The following is a 17,159-nucleotide window of genomic DNA, read 5'->3' as shown; positions in this document are numbered from 1 at the left end:
GATAACTTATGTAGACGCTCGTACAGACGGCACCGGTTGTGATGACTCATTGTTACCAGAGCAGGGGCCACGCATGTGAAACCTCAACACAACTCGAAAATCAGTAAGTGTTACATTGAAATGTGTCCGCTACAAATGTTCAGGAATTATAATTTTGAAATCGAGTATAAATATTCCTGCAATTAGCATTAGGTATATTTTAATAGACATTGAAAGCGAATCATTAAGTAGCTTCAAAATCCAAATACCAGAATACAGATAGTCGGTAACAATACAGACCTCACCGACTAGATATGGTCCAGATTGTTAATACTAACACATATGAAAAAAATTGACTAGTTACTGAATATGTTGAAATTTTGTAAACCTGTTACTTTAGATGATTGGTGATGTAATAATGTCTCTTGGAGACTACATAAGATTTTAACTGCTGTTATTTCTCCATAAATCGCAAATCACCATGGCGGCCATTTTACGATCACGATTTAGTTCTTAAATTTTAAATTAGTTTATTTGTTGAGAGCCTGGTACAATGTGTCTGACCACTAAAGCGATCCGAGCCGCGTAGTGTATACTACTGCGAGGTTGCCGAAGTAGGCTCGGGTCGGGACGAATTTCGCTGTGAAGAAACAAAGGTTTTTAATACATGGAAAATATCCCAAAGCCGAAAATTTGTACAGTAGTAGAATGAACATTTCTTAGTAACACGTCAAAAGTTTACCGATGAAACCTTGTGATCACACCAATAATGAGCAGTTGAGTCCTTAATGATAATTTCTACAATGATCCACAAAAATGTTTCGTAAATTTAATAACTTTAATACTTTTTTAAGTCGGTTCTCATTATGGTACCAAAGTAATATAAAAGAATGTCCTACATGGTAATTGCGATAAACACCTCAAAGTTTAAACGTCCTATTATTAAATTGGTAATTTTAATCATAAAAAGTAAGAAAAAATATATTTTTTATAGAAATTTGACTACATGTTACATAAATATGTTGAGCGTAGCGTCAAAATCACTTCATAAATATTGTCTGTTTTTTTAAGGTTTAAATGTGTATATTTTGAGTGTCTGGTACAATATTCTGACCACTGATGTATTTCAAGCTGCGTAGTATGTGTGCGGCAGTGTTAAAGTCGCTCGTGCTGGGACGTTTTTTGCTCCAGAAAACTGCGGTTTTTAATGTATGGTAATTCCAGACTGAATTTTACTCTGAAAGAATAAAAGTTTCCTAACTACAAGTGATTTTTGCTGCAAACGTAGATAAAAATCTTCCAGGATGCGATTTCCTTAGGTAAAAATGTTAGTATGATCGACTCTTTAATTTCTAAATTATAAATAAATAACAACAATAGAACTTCCCAGAAAGTTGTGATAAACTGACGATATTGCGTGAGTAGCAGACCCGTACGTGACTACAGAGAAAGGCTATTTTCCTTGACCGTTAGGATTTCTGGGACGAACACCCTCTCACAGCTAGAGTCATAAAATACGGTCAAACTCTTGCAAAAACATCCACCACCGCTCTTTGCCACTAGCAATTCAACGAAGTCAGCTAGGCGCAGCACTCCAATAAATTAAATTAGAAAAAAAAATACTAAATATGTAATTCTATCAATACATTTTACAACACAACTTATGTTTTATTTATTTTCTGGAAAAAAAAATTATCATACGAATTATGTTATAAAAGTGACAAAACTCAATAAGTAAATTTACGGTGTATCGTTTTCTTCAATTGTTATGTAGTAAACTAACTTTATACAATTAAAAATATATATTTTTATAATATAGGCTACATTAAAATTTTGCATAGTTCTGATCGAAAATAATATAATGTATTAGAAATAAAAAATAATTATATTTTTTTGGTATTAAAATAATTTTTAATAATAAAATTTTTGTAACGAAATACGAACACACATATATAAAACCAGAGGTCCTCTAGAATTTTGATTTACAAGTTCCAAGCAGAAATTGTTTATTGTTAATTTTATTGTATCAAAAATCATTCATATAAGAAAAAAGAATATGTATATCTCAATAGATGTAACATGAATACACCTTATCATATGCATTAAATATATTTTAAGTAATCCTTAAATAAGACCAAGTTTATTGAGTGTCGCAGTACGCAGCGTGTTTCAAAGCACGCCGGCCGTGAAAGATCAGTACGGCCGCAGTACACTGCAACGCTCGGGCAGCTTTAATGAGGCAACTAATTATGCTACACTCTCTATAAATATACTATCTTAAAGCTAAAAGTACAATTATAAACATTTAATTAGACATTTTTTCGCATCGGGCTCTTCAAATCGATGTAAATCGTATTTTTATCTGGGTGGCAAAGATAAAAAAAATATATGTCGTGAATTAATCGCTTTATATCATATCTTAAATATTAAAAATTTTAATTTTTTCTTACATTAATGGGTGTATTATAGTTTCCAGATTATTTTGGTAAGTTTACGGACAGTCAAAATTAAAAACTGTATAAATGGGTAGCATTTTAATGGACTGATGTGAGTTGCTGTCACCTAGGACTTAAATGCAAATTTTCGGTGATAACGCACAAGGTCTACAGCGGTAAACTTTCGGTATGTTATTAAGCATAGTCAACTCTACTACAGTACAAAAATTCAGCTTTGGACAAATTTTTCACAGGTTTGTGCCTTTTTAAGTCTTGGTTTCTTGGTAACACGAAAGTCTACGCGGGGAAGGACGGCTACCTGATCCGAGAATGAAGGAAAGGGCGAGATGGGAAGCGAAGATAATAGCTGGTTATCGCGGTTCGCTTTCCGTCCGTGTTGGAGAGAGAGAGAGAGAGAGAAAGGCGATATTGTGGAAGACCTTCGAAAGATTCCCGCTAGATGGCAGGCCTCAGAGCTGCAATATTCGACAACCTCCCCTCACGGAAGCTCTCTCGCCACTAACTTGCCAAATCTCACCCGCTAGCTTATATACGTGCTGGCTGGCCTTACAGTAGTAATAAACAAGCATTTATTAAACACTTAAGATCATTTCCAACAAATTCTGACGAATGACTGTTTTTTGTCCTGCACCAATCCCCTTAAGAAGTAAAAATTTAATTCAATAATACGAAGCGTTTGATGAAATTCAAGAAAATGTATTTACAAAATTCTAATGCCAAATCATCTTAACAAAATACAATGTTTCACAATTATTATAATAAATGTCAATTACGATATAAAATTGTGTCAAAGCCAAATTGTTGAATATTCGGTCTTTTACGTGTTCTCAAAATATTAATGCTTGAATGAAATATAAATTAAAATATAAAATTATGCGCCAATTTTCGTAAGAAATATCAGTATTATTTCGAAAAACGTATTTCATATAGGCATTAATAAATATAGCAGTGTGTTGCACAAAGTAACAATATATTTCTTGTAGTATTACAAACTATTTCTTGGAAACTGGTTTGCAAAGGAATCTTTTGTAGAAGTACAAATTTTTTTTCATTGTAGTGCCACAGGGGTTTGTCATTTCTTCCTGCAGTGTGAAGGTTAGGTGACAACACAGCAACCAGTCCTGAACTTGGAAAGGAAATTTTCCACTGGTGAACATCCCCCCCCCCCCCCCCTCTCGGAAATACAACAGGGAACTTCTGATCCCCCAGCAGGAATACCATCCACTGGCAATATGTCGGACACGGTTGGGTTCCAGAATATTAAACACTAAATATTAAAAACATTAAAAGATGAACTATTTGTTATGTGCATATTTTGAATGCAAGAAACTAAGTAGATTTGTCGAAAACAATCATAAGCCAAAGTCCACTTTTTCTCAAATCCAAATCTCGCATTCGGTTCATAAGGTAATGGCTTGAATTCAAATCTAGATCTCAGTAGTCAGAAATATATAATATTTGAGCAAAAACACATAAAATTAAGTTGTAAAGAAATATTCAATCTATTTAATTGGTATGAAAACATATTTAAATGTAAATTATATTAACAATATCTTATTGATTCTAAAGTTTTCCCTGAAGTGCTAAGTAAACATCCCGAGACCATCGCAGCTGGTGGCAGGTACAAATCTTTCTTGGCCACTATCTGTAGAGATTAATTACGAAGTTCTTACGAACTACATTAATTGCTAATGCGTTAATTTCAGACATTCCTTTCCTCAAAGTGCGTTTCTTCAAATACTTCGCCTCGAATATGAAATATTTCGCACACTAAATAATTGGTTGGGGCTTGAGACTTCGAGGTTTCGATTGGCCCATCCTCAATCGAAAGTGTTGTGAATCACCAAGTTGGCTCCAGGCGGGTCACTCACGAACAACGCACACGGTACGTCCTCCACCGACGCGGTGTCGTGACGTCACCACGTCCACGTTATGCATACTTAATGTATACACTTGCAGATCGTGTATCTGGCCGCGTTGCAGTGACCTTGACATACTGCCAGACACTTCAAGGTTACCCTACACTGTAATTTTTTTATTGTAAATGGAACATAAATATATGTAAAACTACAGATATTTGTAAATGTGTACGTTTACATAAAAAAACTGTATCATTGCAAAAACGTGTTCGCAGTAATTTTTGGTCCAAATTCTTACCTAGTCATTTATGCTTTGTGTTATCACAGTAGTTAAAGTTATTTGTAAACCGTTCCCCGATTAGATTTTCACTATTAAATGCGCACATTAATAAGCATAATAAAATAAAATGTAATTAATGAATGTCTGATCATCTTTTCCATGGTTTAAAAAAATAATGCTTGAATAAAACATCAATTGAAATTTAAAATTATGTGCTAAATATCGTAAGGAATACTCAGTATTATCTCGAAATACAAATTTCATATATATAAAAATAACCATAGCCATGTATTGTAAAACGTTACAGTATATTTCTTGTAGCATTAGAAACTATTTCTTTGCAATTGAATTGCAAAGGAATATTTTGTAAAAGTACAGAATTTTTTTCTGTGTACTGAATCGAATCTCTGTCGCCTAAGAACTTTTTCTTACACGTCATATCATGACGTAAAACCTTTAAAAAAATTGAATTGCGTGTTCGTGAACATACATAGGTACAATTATTCAGAAACTATGAAAAAATTCCTGTTATAGGCCTAAAACTCTTTTGGGGTACAAATGCGCGAGGAACAATTCATCATCACACCTCTTTTCAAAATGTTTTATTTATCTGGCCAGTGGCATAAATATCTTGCCAATTACTTTTTATCTTGTCGATATGATGTTGAATTTCTGTAAGCAGATAGTTTAGTTTTCAATAGATATAGATAACAAACGAATATGGAGATAAATATTTGATATTATCTTTGGAAGATTTGTGCCATGGTAGTGCATGACTTGATGTAAGCTTTTGGACATACGCCATTGCTAAACACACGTATGTCTGTAGAAGAAAACTACAAAAAACCAAAAGACAAAATAACAAACAAATTAAGCAAAAAATTGCTGTTGTCAACAGAATATATACACCACATAATATTACATAACAGGAATATGGTCAACAAACAAAGGAAAACAAAGAAAATTGGACTCATTAGAGGTGACACAACATTGGAATGAGCTAGATCATCTGTAACTTCAGGTTAAGTAGATGGAAAATCACTGATGAAGCTCGGTGAAGAATACCGAACTACAGGCTTCATCGCATCTCAAGTGGTAAACGCCTCCTAACGCGATCGCGCCCGGACTGAGAGGATCAGATGAAGCGGTTGGCGGGTCGCGAAGTGACCTGCACTTGGCACAGTTCACTGCGTGCCCGGCAGCCCTCGTCCTCGTGAACCCGTCCTGCCACTCGAGGTCGGCATCTGTCACCCGCACGCGGCGGAGTGACAACCCCAGGCGTCAATTCACGGACACAGTCGCTTGACTGCGAGTACCCACACGGCTTCTGATCGTGGGCCTTCGAGGCCAGAGTAACAAACAACAAACAAAAGTGGTCAAAATAATTACGAGATCAGACAGAAATTGTTAGGGATCAAACAAAAATAATTCCGGGATCAATCAAAAAATCATTAGGATATTAAAAAAAATATTAGGAAACGGACAATTATTAGGTAATCAGACAAAAATATTAGTGAACAGATAAAAAATATTAAGTAGCCTTATTATAGCGGCCGGTGTGGAAACTACATGTGATTCGCGTCAAGAAAAAATGTAGTTGAAAATCAGTTTGCGTATATTTATCTCGCTTGGAATTATTTGAAAGAATTTTAGGTTACATTTCGTGTCCGATACTCGTATTATAAGTGTATTTTCAACATGGAAACACATAAACGTGTTTGTTATCAAGGTTGGTTAGATGTTACATATCCCTATCGAATACTAAAAGACTCGCTCATATATTTTGTCGGTTTCCTTAATCATTTGACCAGTATTATTTTTTTTTTTTTGCTTCTGGGTTGAGTTCGCGTTCGTGGTAACATTAAGATTTGCCTGACGTCCATGGCATGCCTTCTCGCAGCCATCTTCAAAGGGCGATTAACAACCAAACCCTGGAGCACTGGCTCGAAAGCCCACGATCAAGATTTAAGTCTCCTTATGGGGAGAAGATAGTTGCTGGTACCAGGCAGCTGGATGTAAATTAGCACCTAATAAGCATACGCGTCCTGATTGGCCAGACCTTCCTCCAATCATGGTCGCCTGCGGGGATGAAACACAGCTCAGCTGTTAATGGTCTTCAATAAATATTGTGCCAGAACAAAACGCCTTCAGTTGTTAATCACCCTTGAAGATGGCTGCAACAAGGCATGCCGAAACTTCGCGTCGGACAAACATGATGTGAATGAACGTGGCCTCGATCCAAAACACAATAAGTAGTTAGTAAAATAGTGCATTTCTTTCGTGTGTCCTATAATAGCTCGTACTGACATAGTTTCTTCTAAAATCAGGACAAACTGATGTTTCCAGGAATGAAGTTGTTGCAACCCATATAATCGACTTGAAGACATTAATTATAATAAACGACGGTAGAATTAACTACTTTCAGGCAAATTAAAATATAACGAACAACGTTACAACAATATCTTTGCGTAATGACAAACAGCGATTGCAAGCTAGGCTACCCTAAGCTGACTTAATTTAACTTAAACGTTGTTGTTTAAAACACCCTACCTTAGTCTTTTATCGTGAAAAAAGTAGTTTTGCAGTCGTTTGTTCTAACGTAGTTAATCGTTAGAACTTTTAATAGTAATGCTTTGGGCCACTCGGCCACACGAATTAGGAAAAAACCTTTCTCACGACTAACAACGCATCACCAATTTTTATTTCAAGAATTTTTCACATAATTTTCCGTTTATGGTACATAGCACCAACTTCATTAACTTCCACCTGCGCCTTGGGTGTATAAATGTTGATTGGCGCATCATACATTTCGTAAATGCAAGAATAGTTTGTTACAGTTACGAGTACTTCTGAAATAGACGCTGATAAAAGCATTTCCACTTGGAATAAAACATACCTCACACTTTAGAAAAAGTTAACTTTTTTCAGAATCCTTTTTTTAAAGTTATAAAGCATTTTGCCATTGAAATAAAAATGAATATTGGAAACATAAAATAACACGTCGTTTTCGAGAAAACTTCATGTTATCTAGGCTCATAATCTGGAAGGTATTTATTTTTATAGTTCACGTTGACATATAAGTATATGTCTTGAATCATTCATTGGACGGGTGTTATGTAAATTGTCACTTGCTACAGGATATACTGCCACCTCCCACAATAAGAAAAAAATAGCTTACTCCAGCAAAACAGAGCTTACGAATTAATTCGCACCATGGCAGCTGCGTCCAAGGTCACAGCTGTTAAGCAGACTTCCCATTACTCATCTGCGCATGCGAGTTTCTCGAGGCCAAATTTGTTTCGTCTTTGTGGCAGTACTATTTCATAAATTAAATTGTGTTTAAGCTGGCTCTAAAATGAAGTAATGGCCAACCAAATCCTCATTAAATCTTTGGTATTAGAAACATTTGAATTAAAGAGGTGCAAGATTTGAAGAAAAATATTTGATGAAGAGAAATTCAAAATTTTAAACACGAGGACCCGTGTAATTTACAAGGACAACATTATTTATCTCTACAAAAACTACAAAAGAAAAGTTTGTACTTTCCACCAGCAACGATACTCTGGAAAAAATTGGTTTCGCACTTCGGTTAACATTTTTTTACACAAAATATGGTTTGTACCTTAAACATTAATACAAGTTTTTTTATTACATAAATAACAAATTCGATGGGTAGTTTCTTTAAAACTTGAATTTCTGTGTTTTTTCGTATGTAATATTTTATTCCTTAATTTTTAGATCTAGATTTCGGATTCGAATCACTCACTTAAGAATATAATTCGAGATACGAATTTGATAAAAAGTTTTTCCCACCTATTATTACTAAGAATGTCTTCCAGAAATATGTTAATATTGTAGATTATGTAAGTTACGTTATGGTGATTTATAAATATAAACTGAAATTAAGGTTTTTTATGACCTAATTGATATTCGAAACTTTCTATGCTTTACAGGAAATTTCACCCGATCTTGCGTAGCTCTCTCTCTCTCTCTCTCTCTCTCTATATATATATATATATATATATATATATATATATATATATATATAGTGAATAAGAAAATGTTTTAGTTGTCAATCACATAGCAAGATTGATTACAGATGGTTCGTTGCGAGGGTGAACTATTCAAGTTAATTTTCCCTCACACAAATCTATCTGTCCAACATAAATTTCGCGTAGTACGTCTCATCCTGATTTCGGTTTTCTATGTTCTTCCCAAGATCACTTGAGGAAAGTATCGCTTTCGCAGCCATAGTCTGAAGTTGCCTTGTTCCCGGGTTGTTGTCGCGTCGGAGGCGAAGATATCACCGACGTTTCGGCCGACGTTGCAGTCTCCATCATCAGGGTAGCAGTTACCTACTGAGGTTATTGCAAGTTCTCCTGCCTTTTAACTGTTGCCTGAGAGGGGAGTGCTTCCGGACTGGCTGAAGCTGTGGGCCAATCAGAGCCTACCTAATACTCTGGTTGGCCTGTTGTTTATATTGCAATAAGGTATGCCTGCGCTAGATATTGTTTTCTTGTGATTGGTGACCGTCTGCGAGAGAAGCCGTTGCCCTGTATCTCCGGGCCATTCCGCACTTGGATGGCTGTGATTGGTGTGCTGGCAGTAGACATATATGTGCCTGAAATAAACACAGCCAACCGCGAAACACAGACAATGCTAAACAGTTTTAACACACAGCTGGTCTGGAAATCTTTTAGCGAAAAATAGACGCCCTTGTAGATTGTTTAGGGTTTCAGCGAGGGAAGGGATAAAACATGGGGGGGGGGGGGGGCGTTACTCCCCTGAAGTCCTTTGAAGGTCACTGAACCGGCGGCCAGTCTTCTTGCGTCACGATTCACGCACGCCGCTACATTGGCGCGGCGCGGTGCGGTTCTCACGCTAGACGCATGCGCGCGCGCGCTTCAGCGTCGTAGAGTAAAAAAAAAAAACAGTTGCGTGGGCGACGCCACCTTAGTTGGAGTGACGTCACCGACGCTTTGCGCAGGCGCGGCTGCGGCTGACGCCGGTCCGTTCGTGATTGCGCGACTTTGGCGGAGTGGCCGGCGGGAAACCTGCGAGAACAGTGGCACGTGACAAGGTCAAGGGCTAAGCCAGGGGGGGGGGGGTTTAGGGGTTCAAACCCCTCCCCCTTAGCACCAAATCTTTAATTAATTTCTTATTCATTACTCAAACAAATTTTCATATTAAAATTAATAAAAATTTTATCATTACAATATTTAAATTTAAGAACCGAAAACTGCTAAAATAGCACTAGTTTACACCTTAAAATCCTAATTTTCCCGGGGGAAGACCCCCCCCCCCCCCGGCTTTAATACGGGGTGGGCCATGCTTCTTAACACCCCCAATTCACAAATCCTGGCTACGCCACTGGACAAGGTCACAGGCCTGACCTGCGGGGACATCTGCCGGCTACCAAGACTCCCGCAAAAACGGCGTGGAGAGCTTCAGAAACAAAACACGCGATTGAAAAACTGCTCGAGATATACGAACGGTGTCTGTTTACGAACGGCATTCCAGAATACGCTAAGGGTGGATGAGTAGTCTGTTTCCATATTTCTTTTTTTTAAAACCGTATCTTTAGGAGAGTTAAGATGGCTAAAGTGCGTGATTTCAGAATAATGCTTTAGGCATAAAACACCAGGAACAGATCTTGGCGTTACTCACAGTTGCCCTACGCACGACGATAATACTGCGTGCCATTTCAGAACCTTGCGCTTAGAGGTGATGCCTCGCTAGAAGCACCAGCAAGCGTCGCACTTATCACCCCTCCTCACTCATACAAAATACACCCCTGACTAGCCGGACCTCTTAAGGCTCAGTATCACACGGAAAGTTGATTTAATTTTTATGTTATCACTTTGCTCTAAGATTTATTTCTGTAAATCTAATACATTTTATCGCTCTTACATTTGTTGTTCTGTCACAAATATTATCAACAGATATTCACAAAGTGTGATTCAATGTGTGTGAAATTTCGCGTAAGTGATAATAATCACAAACATTTGCGCTGCTTTTTAAACCTATGTGGTTATAACTAAGTGAATAAATGTTGAAAATATTTGTGATAAAACAACGAATAGAGTTATCACGTATCGTGTTATATTTACAGAAATAGCCCTTATAGCAAATAAATTCCATAAAAATTAAATTATCAACTTAGCGTGTGAGACCGAATCTTAAAGGCACCATTGAAAACACTGGGAACGAGGGGCGCAGGTAGGCAGTATTTCTGAAATTGCGTCTTCAGGGATTCAGGGACTACAACAGCTTCTCCTCCTCCCCCCCCCCCCCTTGATACCCCCACACATCTCTCCCACGCCCTTTTCATACTGCTTTCATAGTAAAGTTTTACATACCTTAAAATTTATCACTGCGATTAAAACTTTGGTAACATTCCTAAACATATCGAAGTCATAAATACACGGTTGTTCACTGAAGTCCAGCTTTTTAAATGTCTTTCTGTTCGAGTGTCCAACGTTTTGAATGTTCTATTGTTCTGCTGCTATCATACTGTTCGATTATCCAGATGTTTGAACGTAGGTACTACTGTCAGAGTATCCAACTGTTCGATTGTCCAATGTACCATTGTTTGAATGTTCTTTTTTTTTTTGTGTGTCCAATTGTTCGAGTGACAACGATTAAAAAAGTATTCGGGTTGTCCGTTTGTGTATGTATATAGCCGGGATTTAGCCAGGAATACGATTCAGATGTGCTCCACCACTTGTATATTTAATGTCTGTTAATTATGTAGGCGATTTAATTTTATTATTATTTTTTAATACCAAAAGTTATAACAGAATTAAAATCATATTTCTGAACAACTTTAGACACATATAAAAGTTAACTAGTACAGTGTGAAACATTATGTTTTAAGTAATACTATCCTTAATGTTTGTATGTAGTTCATATATAAATGAACCGTTTTACTGGAAAGATTTTGGGAAACAATTAAAAAATAAAGAATGGCCCAGACCAGTATTTTAACCTGGTAGAGAAGAGAGTGAAGATCACGAATGAAAATCGAGAGAATAGGGATAACAAAAATAGAGAGAGAATAGAGAGAAGTGAGAAGTTAGAGAAAATAGAGAAGAGAGAAGAAATGAGAGAGAAAATTAGATATAAGATATAAGAGAGTAGAGAGAGAAGAGAGATAGAGAGAGAAGAGGGAGGAGAGCGAAACAGAGGGAAAAAGAAGACAAGATAATGAACTAAGACCGGGAAAATTCTTAGATTCATTCCGTTTTGGCTACAAATCAAATTCTTACACCTTACTAATGCGTCTGCTATTGATTCACAGTTTATGCGAAGGACTCTGAATCAGTCATAAAACCACAACCTAAGGACTGTCGAATCATCAGGCTTAGCATCGCAAGTGATTAGCCAATGAACAGGTGGCATTTGCCAGAGTATGCAGAAGATTGTGCAATGTATTCTAGAAGTCATTGAACCTGCGAATTTTTTTTTTCAGTTCCAAGAAATGAAGCTTAGATATATTTATTTTTAAGTAGGATCACTGGTTGGTATGAATCATAACTATTCTGATAAGCGTGGTTTTTAAAGGTGCACACTATGATCATGAAGCCGTTAAAACTGCCGTGAATCAGTGGAAGAAAGTCCTCCATTTTAAATCTGTTTAAAGCAGCATTGACAGTTTTTTTTCTCGGTGGTATTCCGCTTCAAATTTTACGGTGTAGAAAGTGTTTCACAAAGTTTTCAAAACTAGAATATTTGTTGGTCGATGGCGACCACATAAATCAGTTCCAGAGGCGTGTCTTAGCAGTTCAAACAGAGCGATGATGACGCGCGAACCTTTCAAGTGCCTGACGTGTTGTCACGTGCCGACGTTATCACTCGGCAAACACTTCACCGGCTGTTATCACATATTCCTTACGTCTTCTAGAAGGACGTTGTGTAACTTACGAACCACAGAATTCCAGCCACCCTTTGGTGCATGGTTCCTAAGGTAAAATTTTTTCATGGCTTTTTATGAAATTGTTTCTTATTAAAAGCGACCGATAAAATAAACGGCGGTTAAAATACCTCTATGATAGAGACTTCACAGTCCTCTGCCTACCCGGGCAAAAGTCCCCTGTTCATTAGCTGCTGACTTTTGGGACGTCTCAACTGGGTGGCCCGTAATTTGACATTTCTTTGGTTCAGAGTTTATAACTGTCCTAAGGTCCTCCAGATAAACTGTGAACCAATAGCAGAAGCAGCACAGAGGCATAAAGAAGATTAATTTTCTTTTAGCCTACCGCGAAATAATTCTGCGAATTTTTCCGATATTTTCTTATCTGTGAAAAGTCTAGTCGCATCCATGTTTTTTTTTCTTTTTGTTATTTTTTATTGGTTAAACCTATCGAACTGGCTTATTTACCAGTATTTTTCCATTTAAGATAAATGCCTTTTGACCCCTACTCTGCTTAACCGTCAAGCAAAGCTGACTATTTTAAAACATGACAAATTCTTCTTTACGTCATCAGTCAAACAGTTTAGTGTTTCTAGATAAGCTGTTGACTTGGCTAGTGCTGTATTTGCAACATCATGTTGCAAATTAACATGCTGTACGTGCATGAAACTGCGTCTAAATTTTTGTTGTAAGCAAAAAAAACACACGTGTAAATATTATCGTAGTGAATACCATTACTCAGTAAAAAAAATTGTGATTAGAATTAAAGTATTTTTTGTTAAAGTAAAAGTGTTTGTAAAGTTACAAAAACAAATTTATGTGAAGCTGTCTCGTTCGTACACAGATACCGAAAAAATGTAAAGTTTAGTGATATATACTCCTATGGCAATGCCAAATTAAAATTTCAAGTTCTTTTTCCAGTAAACATTATAAAATCCATTATTTTCAATTGACAACTATAGCATTTGTTTTAAACTGTTTTCCTCCTGAATATAGCCCTCTTATAATTTTATAGTCATATCTTATATATACACTGAGAAGCTATTAATTGTATTGCAACAATAAAAATAACATTGCCTGAAGAGCTTACAAACACCTTTGTAGCAATCACAGAATAAAGTAATAGTTGTCTTCTGAGTAGTAGGTATGTATTGGCCGGTGCCTGTTGCCGACCGGCAACTAGTCTTGTGATATCGCTGCCGCCTGGGTGTCCCTGACCTTTAAAATCCTCGAATGATTTAAATTCCCAAAAAAAAAAAAAAAAAAAAAAGTCTTACAACATCCGTATTTTTTCTGGAAAAAAAAACAGTTTCGAAAAAAATGTCCCAAAACAAAAATATTTAAAAATCTTAAAATTATCAAATTTTCTAAATTTGAGGAAGATATTCCCATTTTGAAGGATATATATATAAGTTCCTCAAGAAAATCCGTGGAGGGGAGGGGGGGGGGGGAAAGAAAGCATTTTCCTTAAAGAAGCTAAAGTTTACTTAAAAATTTCAGCTGAAGCCTCTGAGGTCATGGCCTTGAACTCAGATGTAATTTTACACATCAGAATAAATATGAATCATGTATAACATTTTTACCTATAATCTCAAACTATATATAGGTATTTTATTTTTAAAATATAAACAATTTATAAAATAATGTTTAAATAAAAAATGACTTACATCATGAACTCCAGAGTCTTAGGTTCGAACCCGATTAGTTTATGAAGTCAATTTAATTTTAAAAACAATTAAAAATTCAGAAAAGTTATTAAAATGATATAAAGTATTTTAATAAAAACACTTACGTTATCAAGTCCGAAGCCCTCGGATCGATTCCCGGCGAATGTTCCAGTAAACTATGTCAACATATCCTTGATCTATGGGAACTACCAGCAGACTTACCTCCATTACCACTGTCAAGCCGTGCATTACTCCTACCATTGTGACGTCATTGAAGCCATATTAGATCCACCATGTTGGATTCGCTTTGCGTCTGCCATAATGGTTTATTTATTTACACGCTAGAGCGTACTGGTGTCAATCACCAAATCGTGAGCTGTCATAGCATCTTGTTGGCTATATTGTGCTCCATCTTGAAAATCTTTAACTATCAATTAAAATTTCATACAAATATAAATTATTAATATGAAAAATTAACGTCTTCGGTTAGATTTTTGGCCAGTGCTAAAAGTAATTGAAGTTTATAAATAATTATTTAAATGAATTTTTTCCAATTACCTTTCGACGAACATGCTAATCATTTCCGCTACTAACAAAGACTCTATACGAGGCAGCTAACCGACGGAATAAATATGGCACTGTCATTACACCTACCTATGAGATCGTATTCGACGCACTTTACGACTACTGCAGTGTCGACAGCAAGCATATAGGCTAAGCATACAAATTTAATATAGTTTATATATTGTTATGAACGCAGGCAGGACCACGAAGCGCGCCAGACTCGGAGCTGACTGGCGGCCCCGCACGGCCACTGACGTCACGCGCCGTCCATTGACGTAAGGCATGCCACGCGTACCTGGCCAGGATCACAAGGGTCCTCGCTACCTCGAGCTATTGTCACTTTTAGCGGCCTGAAAATTCCAGGCTTACAGAGGCCGCCGCGATGAGTGGCGTGAATAAGCGTCGCTGTTCTGGGTGTTTCGGGCGTCGGGTCGGCCAGGGATGACGCGACACTTCACAGCCGCTCTCGTCCCTTCGAGAAGGACGCCAGCCTCCGCGGGAGTTCCGAGAGTTCGGAGAGTTCCGCGAGCGAAGGGAAGTGCGACATCGGCGAGGAGGTTGAGAGACCCCCTCGAGAGCGGCGCGAAGAGGAGCGACGGGACCGCGAGAGTGCGGCGACTGAGTGGCGCGAGGGTGTGTGTGTGGACAGGCGCGAGGTAATGGGCGAACCACTGTTGAAACTGGCTCCAGTGAGGAGTGAGAACTGTGGAAGTTGACAGACATTGAGTGACTTGAGAATAAACAGTTTTAAGTGTAAGTGATTGGTGATCAGACATTTTTAAATACAAATATTTATTAGAAATGCAAATATTAGTAATTAATAAAACTCTAACAAAACTTAATTGGACTATCCCTTACGAACCCAGTCCCCCCCCCCCCCCCCACATTAAGTTCGTAACAATATTAAATATTTATACATATTGTTACGAACGTGAGCAAGGCCGCGACACGTGCAGGTGCACAGCTGGCTGACATAATGTAGCCGTGTAACATGAGACGTTCCGCGCGCATCTGGGTCGCCGCTTCCCCTCCCTCCTTTCCACCACTCCCCGCGCGGCGCCCTGCCTTTGAATGTAACTGAAACCTGACAGCTGCGGAGTTACGCGAGCCGCCGACACGTGTTTCGAGAGATTTCTGCCGTCGGGTCGGCGCGGAATGACACGACTGGCCCCAGCCGCGCTGGGGAGTCCTGGAAGGCGTCTGCAACCTATTATCCGTTCTTTTTGCGTTAGAATGCGGACATAATGTCCAAGCACCCAACCCCTGCATGGTAGACTATTTCTTCTGTCCAACTCTTCTTCCTGAACCATTCCTCTGTCTTCCGTAACCAACCTGCTTGTAATTAATGCCTGAATTTTTGCATCCCGCATGTAAGTGCCCAGGATTTTCCCTGAGTCTATGCAGGTTTTACCTGGGCCCAACCTATCTAGTTTTAGTATAGAGTTAAGAAGTGAGGGGAGTTTGTCATGGCGCCAATCGTAGCCATGGCAATCCCTTCCTAGCACAATATGCATGCTACCTCTCCTGCATGGCTTAAACCCCTGCATGAATAGAGCGTATGGGCTTCGACCCTAGGTTAGGGGGAAAAAAATTAAGATTCGGCCTTGAAACTCCCGTCGCGCCCATAGACGTTTCACTTCAAAAATATTAAAGATTCACGAACGCGAATTATTCGGGCATCAGAACTCGAGGCCGATGAATAGAGTTTTTTTTTCCCCGCGTAACCGTCTTTTTTTTTCTTCCCCCCCCCCCCCCCCCCCCCTCTATTTGCCGGTTCGAGGACGGAGGGAGTAAGTGAAGTGGGGCAAGTGTCAGCTGGCTGCCCACGTGGTGCAGCGGAAGGGGGTATGGTCAGGGGGAGGGGGAAGCCGGCGGTTCTGTCGAGTATGGCGCGGCGCGTCGCGGCCGTTATTCGCCAGTCGCTCGGCCGTCAGCTGCCCGCCCCGTCGCGCGCTTGTGCACGTACCCCCCACCACGACCCAACCATGTCGGAGAAGAAGAGGCCCGGCTTGAAGGTACGGACACGTCGCTCTTCTCCAAGTCGAAGCTTTTCAAAAATAGTACCGGTAAAATGCCCATTTCCCGAAACGTCCCTTGTTTATATAAACACTGACCACCACGCGGAGCTGTTTGCGAATTCCGACAAGACAGCACAACAGCGGCAGAAAGATACGTGGACCATTATCCCTACTACTGAGAAATTAGCTACACTGTAATTTTTTTTTGTAAATGAAATAGAAAATTACAGATATTTGTACATTTACATAAGAACAACTGTATCATTAGAACTTAATATTCGCAGTGATAAGGGTTTGGATTCTTTACCCGGGCATTTATGCTTTGCGTTGTCCCAGTACCTCCAATAGTTAAAGTTATTTGTAAACAGTTCCCTGAATATGTAGCTTCCCAGTATTAACCGCGCACCTAATGATACAACAATAG

General features: G+C 38.3%; 1 protein-coding gene across 3 annotated transcripts in view; it reads left to right on the top strand.

Annotated features, from left to right (window-relative positions):
- Positions 1-17,159, top strand: part of LOC134531832 (solute carrier family 2, facilitated glucose transporter member 1-like) — a 207,473-nt gene that overhangs the window by 77,265 nt on the left and 113,049 nt on the right. Inside the window, exon 1 of one of the 3 annotated variants that reach the window (XM_063367799.1) lies at positions 16,556-16,732. The exons of the other annotated variants lie outside the window; for them this stretch is intronic. Within the exon in view, the coding sequence (XP_063223869.1) occupies positions 16,565-16,732 (168 nt within the window). The 5' untranslated portion in view covers positions 16,556-16,564. Of the gene's footprint in view, positions 1-16,555; positions 16,733-17,159 lie in introns of those variants that run through there. 3 annotated transcript variants of the gene reach the window in all.

The sequence above is a fragment of the Bacillus rossius genome, chromosome 5, assembly GCF_032445375.1.
Source record: "Bacillus rossius redtenbacheri isolate Brsri chromosome 5, Brsri_v3, whole genome shotgun sequence".
Lineage (NCBI taxonomy): Eukaryota > Metazoa > Arthropoda > Insecta > Phasmatodea > Bacillidae > Bacillus > Bacillus rossius.
Note: the sequence above shows the minus strand (reverse complement) of the source record. Positions and strands in the feature narration are given on the sequence as shown.